This window comes from Lotus japonicus, chromosome 3 (genome assembly GCF_012489685.1).
Source record: "Lotus japonicus ecotype B-129 chromosome 3, LjGifu_v1.2".
Lineage (NCBI taxonomy): Eukaryota > Viridiplantae > Streptophyta > Magnoliopsida > Fabales > Fabaceae > Lotus > Lotus japonicus.
This window is the reverse complement of record NC_080043.1, coordinates 57,491,313-57,502,019: the sequence shown is the minus strand read 5'-3', so window position 1 is coordinate 57,502,019 and position 10,707 is coordinate 57,491,313. Positions and strand designations below refer to the sequence as shown.

General features: G+C 39.1%; 1 protein-coding gene across 1 annotated transcript; it reads left to right on the top strand.

Annotated features, from left to right (window-relative positions):
• Positions 1 to 549: 549 nt before the first annotated feature.
• On the top strand, positions 550 to 1,359 carry LOC130744383 (uncharacterized). Its single transcript, XM_057596575.1, has one exon. It carries the CDS (start codon positions 550 to 552, stop codon positions 1,357 to 1,359), a length of 810 nt encoding a protein of 269 aa, XP_057452558.1.
• The last annotated feature ends 9,348 nt before the right edge of the window (positions 1,360 to 10,707 follow it).

Genomic DNA, 10,707 nt, shown 5'->3' with positions numbered 1-10,707 from the left:
CACTCGATCTTAACAGAACAACCGTGCACCATTGTCAGAACCGAGACATTCCTCTTACTCGGATTCAGGAAGAGCATGTAACATTGTAGGCATATCTGAATGAGATTTTTTTAAATCAAACTCATTCAATTAAGAAGAAGCAAACGACATTGAGGCCAGTGTATCAGATTGGACAAACTGGAAATCTTTGTGTAACGGCAACGATCGTGGTGGGATCGGGTTCCAAGATTTTAAAAAATTTAATATGGCTTTGGTGGCCAAGAATTGGTGGAGTTTGATTAAATGTCTTGACTCCTTGCTTGGGAAAGTCTTCAAAGTTGTCTATTACCCACGAAGCACAATTTTTAGTGCAAAGAAGGGTTGTCGTCCGAGCTACGCATGGTCTAGTATTCTCCGTTCTGAAGCAGCTCTCGAAAAGGGTGGTATGTGGAAGGTTGGTGTGGAAGAAATATTAGCCTTTGGACAGATTAGTGGGTGCCTGGGAGTTCTCCCTTGGTGTACATTGAGACTTTAGCAGTGGAACTAGGAATAAACCTTGTTTCAGACTTGATGTTACCTGGTTCCCTGGCATGGAATAAGCAATTAATTGAATTTATATGGTGCCCACCCACGGCTAAGTCAATTCTGGCATTACCTTTGCCTTTGGTACCTCATCAGGATGTGTTTTTTAGGCCCTTGACAGCTGATGGGTATTATACAACAAAGACAATATATAAATTTTTGCAAATGAAGGAGGAGAGTTCTACTGGTATGGCTTCAAGCATGCCTTCTTTGCCATGTGCAGGTTGGAGGAAAATTTGGAAAGCCCTAACTCTCCCTCGATGTCGCGAAACTGGATGGCGAGCTTGCTTAGGAGCTCTACCGGTCCGTGAAGTGCTTCATGCACGAGGTTTGGAGTTGGATCCAACCTGCCCTTGTTGCCATGCAGCTCCTGAATTTGTGCACCATGCGCTTCTGTACTGTCCGATAGTGAAAGCAACGTGGTTTGCGAGTAGCTTGGGTTTGCGGCTGCAGCAGGAGCGTAAATTCCATGATTTTATGCTTGAATTTCTGCAGGTTGTTGATGATGACGTGATGGGAATTTCCCTTGAGATCCTTTATGCGGTGTGGAGCACGCAGAATGAGTTACTGTTTCAAGACGTACATACAACGGTGGACCAGATGCTGCGAAAGGCTAATTTTCTCCATCCGGGACCGGCAATGGTGGCTGCTCCAGCCCGACATGCCCAACATCACCCCACGCATTGGGCTCGGCCAACTCCAAGTCTGTTTAAGGTCAATTTCGACACCTCGGTATCTCAGAGGGACATGGCGGATTCGCTTTTATTGCCCGGGATAGCAATGGTGAAGTACTTGTAGCGGCGTGTTGGAGCTATGGGCCAGTCACGTCCCCCACGGTGGCGGAAGCTCTCTCCATGCGGTGGTCGATGACTCTGGCGAGAGACCTTGGGTTTTGGCGGGTTGTGTTCGAAGCATGGAAACGCCACGGTGGTTGCTCCTTTTTAGATTAAATTGTGAGAGATTGTAATTTTTTGCTTTCAAACTTTGAGGTTTTTTCTTTACTGCTCGTCCGCCGTACATGTAACTGTGCGGCCGATGCGTTTGCTACTTTACCGTTTACGCTGGGTGAGTTTGTGTGGATTGAGGAGGTTCCTCCACAACTTATTGGGTGAATGAGATAGAACAAGACCCATGCGCTTTATTTTATCCATATTTATTATATTTTTAAGATAGATCAAAACATGACAAAAAGCTCACAAATGGTACATTATGGTTATTTTCCTACTGTAACAAAAAAAAAAGGCACATTATGGTTCACTTTAAACTGGTGGAGTCAATAAAGACATAGTACAATTTTCTTTCATTACTTTTGCACTTAGAAAAATACCTCTAACTTATATTTGAAACATTTTAGTTATCTTATAGTAATAGAAAAATAATAAAACTAAATTATGCATACAAATATTATGTTAAATTAATATGAGCTACAAAATTATAACGTGTTTATCTATATTAACAATAAAAAGTTAGGCATTTAAAAATAAAAAATCTGTTTATTATAAATTCAGTGGTAACATTTTTTATAAATTAAGTATTATTAATAATTTTTGGACTTCTATGATAAATTTTGTATATATGAAAAAGTTATTCTGTTGATTTCGATTTTTTGTGTTTAATCCTTTTTGGTGAAGCTCCCCCCTCTCAAGTTGAGGTCATGGCATCGGCGTTGAAGTTGTTCTGTGACAATTCTGGCCTCAAAATTAATTTGCACAAGTCCAAGGCAATAACTTCTAAGGGGGTGAGTGCTAGTGTTAGAAGTGCTATTGCTTCGGTTGCTCCCATTCCGTTTGTAGCGGACTTGTGGAGTTACTTAGGATTCCCTTTCAAAGGAGGTCGTATGGGTACCAGCAGTTTCAACTATTTGCTTGAAAACATTCAGAAGAAGCTAGGTTCTTGGCGGTCTGGCATGTTCAACCTCGCGGGGCGAACTTGCTTGGCAAAGGCAGTGATAGCCGCCATCCCCACATATTCGATGCAGGTGTTTAAGCTGCCCAAGCAAGTGACAAACAAAATCCACCAGGTCATGAGGTCTTTTATATGGGCTGGGAAAGATGGTGGGAGGGGATGGCACCTTGTTAAATGGGGTACCATAACCAACTCGAGGGACAGGGAGGCCTTGGTGTGCGTGATATGGAGGTTGCAAACACAGCGCTGTTAGGAAAGGCTGTGTGGAGCATGCTATATAAAACCAATAAATTGTGGGTGCGTGTTATGTCCCACAAGTACTTAGCTTCTTCGTCGATTCTGCAGGTGCAGAGAAAAAACACGGATTTGCCAGTATGGAAGGGTCTACTGCAGGCTCGGAACCAATTGAGATCAGGCTTCCGGTTCAGGTTAGATAATGGCGGTACTTCGCTTTGGCATGAGGATTGGAGCGGCTTGGGAAAGCTGGCTGAAGCAGTCCCGGCGGTGGACATCCATGACATCGAATGCAAATTGCGTGATGTCGTGCAAGGAGGGAAGTGGAACGTGCAGCAGCTGTATACAATGATCCCAAGTGATTTTATGGGTTTGTTGCAGGACATTAACCCCGTCGTGGATCCTGGGCGTATGGATGCTTGGACCTGGGATGCAAATAGCAAAGGTGTCTTCACGGTGCGGGATGCGTATAAGTGGCTCCGGGAATAAGGGCAGGTCACTCCTCCCCCTGGCAACTGGAAGTGGATATGGAAACTAAAGGTCCCTAAGAAGGTACGTACTTTTATTTGGCTAATTCTTCAAGGATCGATTCAAGTGAATGTCTACAGGTTCAGGTGCAATTTGGCAGCGACACCAGCGTGCACCAGGTGCTCGACGGAGGAGGAAGATGTGTTGCACTGTTTGCGGAATTGCCCCCATTCGAGGGAGTTATGGCTCCGTTTAGGAGCATTTTCCTGGCCCGACTTTATGGAGGGAGAGGTTGGAGATTGGATTAGCAGACAGGCTACAGGAAGCAATGGGATGAAGTTTCTTGCTGGTCTCTGGGTGTGTGGAAGTGGTGGAACAATATGGTCTTTGAGGAGGCTCCATGGACGTTAGATGAGGAATGGCGCAGACTTTGCTATGACCATGATGAATTCATAGAGATTCTGGGGGATGGAACCGGGGACATTGACTGTTGGTTGGGTGACCGTTGGCAACCTCCACCTCCTGGAGTGGTCAAATTAAACGTGGATGGTAGTTTCCGTGATCAGGAGGGTAGCATGGGAGCAGGTGGGCTTGTTCGCGATAGTGAGGGTCGCTGGTTGTTTGGTTTCCATGCGCACCGGCGAGGGGGAAATGCTTTGATCATGGAGGCTCAAGCTTTGCTCATTGGGCTGGACCTTGCTTGGGATCGAGGCATTAGAGAGCTCGTGGTGGAAGTGGACTGTCAGGAGCTGCTGCAGTCGGTTGGGGATGAGGAAAGTCGTCGTTTCCTTCCTGCGTTGAGCACGATCAAAGACATGTTGGAGAGGGATTGGATAATATCGCTGTCCAAGATCAACAGGGAATGCAATGGTCCGGCGGACCACCTTGCCAAGGTGGGAGCGCACTCCTCTAGCCCGGAGGTTTGCGTCCTGGAAGAGCCACCATGGGAGGTGGAAACTCTTGTGCTCAGGGACTCTTTATTAGCGCGTTAGTTTTTCTTGCTTGTTAGTTTTCCGATGTATCAAAAAAAAAATATATACTGGGCGGACGCGAGTGCAGTGACGGATGACTTCGACCTTGCATGGAATTGGGATTACCATCAAATCATCTATGAAACGGATTTCAATGACCTTATTGGTGTTCTTGGGCATGCGAAGGATGTGAGTCTTCATGCGGAGGCTCTAGTATGGCAACACATTTTGGAACTGTTGTCTCGGAGTTAGAGGGTGAGCGTAGCTTGAATTCCTTTGAGAGAGTAATGGTGTGGCGAATTGGCTTGCTAGGAAAAGGGCTCGTAGCCACCTTCGACCATCAGGGTAGTTGATAGACCTGATGTGGAGTTGGAAGCGACTGATGAAGGACTCTCTGTCGGTTCCGTAGTGTGTTTTTCTTCTTTTGTTGGTTTTCCAAATGAGAAAAAAAATAATAACCGCAAAGAAAGAGAAGAAATACACATATCGAGAAATGCAATAAATATTTTTTAAAACATATTATTTATTTTTCTATTTTACACTTTAAGTTGTATAACACTCCTCACTAATTCTTCTTACAAGGGCATTATATCGAAAAACATCAAGGCTTAATTGCACTTTTGGTCCCTGATTTATTATGGTTGTGTGATTTGACTCCCTCATGTTTAAAACGAGCGATTTTGATCCCTCAAGTTCCAATTTGTGAAAATTGTGTCCCTCCGTTAAATAACCGTCCAAATTTGGACGGAAGTTGCTCAGCTGACATTCATTAATGGCGTGGCTATGCTAAGTACGCCACCTGGGTGCCACTTCAGTATATAAAAAATTAAAATTTAAAAATTCAAAAAATGAAATTAAAATCTATCATGTTCTTCCTCAGCTTCTCCATACCTCTCCTCTGTTCTTCATTTTTCAGAAGACACCAACATTTTTCAGAAGACCCAATCTCCATCATCAAACCCAAAACCCTCATCAAACCTAGAAAAAAAAAATCCAAAACTCAGAAATCCAAAATGAGACAAACTAGATTTACATCAATGTGAATTTCACTCTGCAAAATAGAAAAGAAAAAAACTAGTTGTTGGGTTTGATGATTAACAGATTCATGTTGAGATTTTGTTGTTTGATTTGGGTCGGATTCGAATGTGGGGGGTGTGGGTTTGTCACCGATGGGGCAAACCCAAATAGATCCATATCGATCCTTAAACCAAAGGCAAATCCTGGCTCTCTCCATCTCGTTTTTCGATCGCTCTCTCCCTCTTCCTTTCTTCTCTGTTTTTTGCTTTTCTCTCAAATCGTTCTCTCTTTCTCTTTGAGCGGCTGCCAATTTGTTCAGGGAAGAAAACAATTACAATTTTTGGGTGAAAAGCAGATCTGGGTCAAATAATTGGCCATTTGCATCCTTTCACCCGTGCTCTAGATAAATTGGGGTTAAAAATTGATTTTTTTTCCAGTCAGATGAATGAAGATTGATTTTATTTAGTGTGATGAATGAAGAATATATCAAATGTGTGTCTAGAAAGTTGAGATTTCCATGATATGAAAAGCAATGGTTCAATGGATTCCTTTACTCGTTCCTTTTCTGGATTTGTGTTTTTTGTTCGTTTTTGGATTTGTTTTTTTTGTTGATGTTATAGATTGCTTGGAGATGGAGGAAGATTAGAGATTAATTATTTGATTAGGATTAAAATTAAATAAGTTAAGATTTTTAAATTTGGATGGTGGTGTAATTAGCAGATACACGTCATGGTGGTGTAAATAATAGTGCCAGGTGGCAACTTCCGTCCAAATTTGGACAGCTATTTAACGGAGGGACACAATTTTCACAAATTAGAACTTGAGGGATTAAAATCGCTCGTTTTAAACATGAGGGAGTCAAATCACACAATCATGATAGATCAGGGACCTAAAGTGCAATTAAGCCAAACATCAATTTGTGTTCCGTTAAAATTCTAAATGGAGAGCTACAATGAAACAAATTTATTTTCTCTAAGTGAAGAATTATTATGAAACAAATGTACTATATCAAATATGGTAAAAGTATATCTAAGCATTAAATTTGTGCTCTTTTCGGATGATGTTATTTTATTATGTAATTATCGAACACGGAAACAAAAGAGGGTAAATGAGTTTTGTTCCATGTTTGTCATGTTTTTAAGATGGAACAAAACAAGACATAAGTCTCATGAGAATTGACAATTTGATTTTGTGGAAAAATGGTGGAACGAAAGGAAACAAAACAAAACATTGTCTTAAGAAATTATACGGTAAAAATATCTCTAATTTTTATTTGAAATTTTTTGTATCCAATGTTCAAAATCACTTCTTAAAGTAAAATCACTTATTATAATTGTAGATAAACATGAATGAATTTCTACTTTTTAAAAATCACTTAAAATAAAATTAATTATTTTTCTCAAAAATAAAACCACATTTTTAAGCAATGACAAACGGGCCAGTTAAAGTGCGTTTGTTTCAGCTTATTTTTAGAAAACATCACTTTTTAATTAAACAATTATTTCTAATGTTTGTTTCATAAAAAGAACTGAAAATATATTATTTGTAAAAGCTACTTTAGAGTGCGTTTGTTTCACTTTATTTTATAAAAAATCACTTCATTAATTAAAAAAAATATAAAATTTTAATTTTTTTTTAATTTGTAAAAAAAAATTTAATTTGTAAAAAAAATGAAAATAGACCATTTGGAAAGGGTATTTTAATTAGCTTATTAGGAAAATCTATTATGATAGATTAGAGATGATAAAAATTCCAAACACAAATAAGCTAATATTTTTCTCAAATTGTGTAAAAATTAGTTTTCTTTTAGAAAGTTAGAAATTATTATTTTTTAACCTGAAATAAACATACTCTTAATTAGCTTATTAACAAAATCTATTATGTTAGATGAGAGAAGAGAAAAAAATGATTTTAATTAGTGTAGGCAAACACAAATCAACTTATAATTTTCTAAAAATCAATTTTTTAAAGTGCTTAATGACACCATTTTTTGTTATGAAACAAACGCACTAAATAACTTGAAGATATAGGCTATGTTTGGCATGTCATTTCAGCTAGCTTATAGCTTATTTTACTAGCTTAAAGCTTATTTGACTAGCTTAAAAGCTTTTCAAAAGTGTTTGGTGAATGAGCTTATTTCAGTAGCTTAAAGCTTTAAGCTATAAGCTATCTCAGGTAGCTTATAGCTTATTAAATTTATTCTCATTTTTATCCTTATTATTTTATTAAAATTCCACCATTACCCTTATATATTTATAAGAATACTAAACATATTTTCCTCTCACACTTACGTATGCAGTTCCCGCCACACCGATGCGCACCATAAGTATTACAAATATTATATTAATAAAAATAAGTAAAAATCAATATTATATTTTTAAGATGATAAACAACTTGAGTTAATAAAAATATTTAAAGTGATAATAATTTTAATATTAATATCATATAGGTATTAATATGAAAATAAAGTAATGTTAAATATAAAAATATTTATATAAGTATGTCCTTTTATGTCCTTTTACAATTTCAGCTTGTTTAACAGCTAGTTTTACCAAACATCTCTGTTTCAATCACGTAGCTTTTCAGCTTTCAGCTATCAGTTTTCAGCTAGCTTATCAGCTTTCAGCTATCAGCTAGCTTATAAGCTTTCAGCTAGCTTTTCAGCTTTCAGCTAGCTTATCAGCTAAACATGCCAAACATAGCCATAATCATATTTCTATTTTTCTTCAAAAGCATACATATATAAACAGGTTAAGACATATGTAAGTTGCGAGAGGTCTGAGCCATTGTGGGTTCTCGTGGAAGATACGAGAGAACCGTGAAAGCGACAAGGCTGGGCGGAGGAGAAGGTTTTTAAGGCTCTGTTCAATGGTTATCTGTATCAGATTTCCCTCGCTAGTTTTCAGGTATCTTGTTTTTATCTTGTAAGCTAAGACCTGCTGATTTTTTTTTTCTAAATAATGCAAAAAAGATTTTTAATTAGCAAAAAGGGCCACAAAAAAAAATATTTAGCAAGATGGGGTACTTTTGGACACGTTGGCGCTGAGGTGGATGGGGTAGTTGGGTTCCGCAAGAAAACTTGCGAATTGCATGTATTATTTCTGAAAAAGTAAAAGCTTGATTGGGAAATGATGGTTGAATGATGGGTTGCAGGTGATTGAAAAATCATTGCTTTTGTAAGCTAGAGGGAGTCGCATCATTTCTTGCGAGTTCCTAGTCGCATGGGGAAGGGGCGCGTGCAGACTGATTGACTCGATGAGGACTCAATGATAGAGGTTGGAGCCGCAAGTTTTATTGCGAATCCAAGTGCTTTTCAGGGTGACATGATGGCACAATGATGTCAGATGATATGGGGCAGGGTGGCAGGGGAACATGACATGGACCCGTGATATTCATTGTCTGGCTGCATGGGGAAGGAGTGCATGGCAGCTCTGATTTGACCTGGAAACCGCAAAAAAAGTTGCGGATTGTAGTGCTTTGTGGCGGTCTCCAAACCCTACATATAGACCGCCACTCTCCCAACTCCCTCAACTCCAACTCCCAAATCTCTTAACTCTCACAACTTTCTCCCAACTCTCGACCAAGTTTCTCTCAACTCTCAAAGTGTCAATTTCTTTGAACTCTCCCCCCTCAAAATAAAGGTATTTTCTCTACTCTTTCAACCTTTACTTTGAAATGTTTTTTTCATGGTTTTGTTAATAATGATATAAGTAAATGACTAGTTTTCATATGTAACTTGATTATTATTACTAACTATATTGTACAACTTTTATTAATTATTAGCATGAAGTTTTGTCACTTAAATTATTTTAGAATTATTATCATTAAGTTTTATTAACTATCATCTTTTATTCATTATGTTCAATAGGTATTGTAAATGGCCGACCAAGAAGTGGTCAAATTGGGTCCGAGGAATGATAGTGTGTTGTATTTGCAAAAAGATGGTAAACACGTGTCTATTGGGTGATCCCAGTTAATATATGTGTAATGCGAAGAAGCACTCCAGAATGGGGCCGTGTTTGGGTGGCCTGAAAAATTATAGAAATATATCAAGTACCATATATTTATAAAAAAAACAACGCTTGATGAGATATGTTGATTGTACATACCTTGGGTTTAAACATTGACATTCACTGGTGTCGCCGGTTGATCAACAGGATGAGGTGCCATCTGAGGCTGAGGATTAGCGTGTCGGTCTCCCTCTTCGTCTGTGTCAGACTCGTCACCTCCTTCTTGCATTCTTTCATCTTCATTGTGATCATCGTCTGAAGGAATGACTTCACCGTCCACATTATCATTGTCAAGGCGGTAGTCATAATCATCGCCCAAATTAACTGCGACATCCGAAGGAGCGACGATATTGGTATCTTCAATACTCATGACGCTAAAAGGCACAGTATATGGTTCTGCAAGAACCTCCTCATCAACAACATGTCTACCACCGTCTTCAGTGGGTGTCGGTACTGGCATTGATGAACTTCCAGCTTCAGTAACTTCAACATACAGCTCCAACAGAACCATATATGATTGCTGACTAAATGCATCCATCATGACTTGCACATCGACATTATCAACTATCTCAAAATGCGTAAAAAAAATGGGATTCGGTGTCGTCATAAATCTAGAGCTGACTCTAGAAATCATCTGGTTCCTTTGCAGCTTCAACCTTTCGTGGATTTTCTTCTTCAAACAGTCGAAGGTAATGTTGCGCTTCAGATGCATGGAACTTCTCCGACCTTCGAATATGGCACCTTGGTCGCCATGGACAACCCTACCATCGTAATACACAAAAGTAATAACTTGATCCATTGCAAATGTATTTTTCGTTACAAAAACGTTAGGAAATGCAGGAGATTGAAGTTTTGAAAATATGCAAAGGTAGTTTTCGTAGAAGAAAGTTATGAGATGCAGGAGATTGAAATTTTGTACTAGTGTTTAGAATTCGCAAAAAAAATTGAGAATCCAATCAATCTCAGTTATTTTGTCATTTTGTGTATCCTGGATTCGCAACAAAACTTGCGACTCCAACCTGCTATCATTGACTGCCACGCGCTCCTTCCCCATGCCATAATAATGGGATTCGCAACATTGTTTGCGGTTTGCTTGTCTTGTCCCCTGCCAACCTGCCACCATCATTCACCCATCATTTGCCAATCAACTTTTCAGAAAGCATGCAACTCGCAACCTTTCTTGCGAATCCCACTAGCTTCCAACCATCATCACGCAATGATTTTTCAATCACCTGCAACCCATCAATATTCAACCATCATTTCCCAATCAGGCTTTTACTTTTTCAGAAATAATACATGCAATTCGCAAGTTTTCTTGCGGAACCCAACTACCCCATCCACCTCAGCGCCAAGGTGTCCAAAAGTACCCCATCTTGCTAAATTTTTTTTTTGGGGCCCTTTTTGCTAATTAAAAATCTTTTTTGCATTATTTAGAAAAAAAAAAATCAGACCTGCTATGGGTGTAGTTTGGGAAGCTTAGTCTTCCCTTATGCTATTGAGTTTGTATCACATTCAGACATTGGTATGTATTCAGTAATATT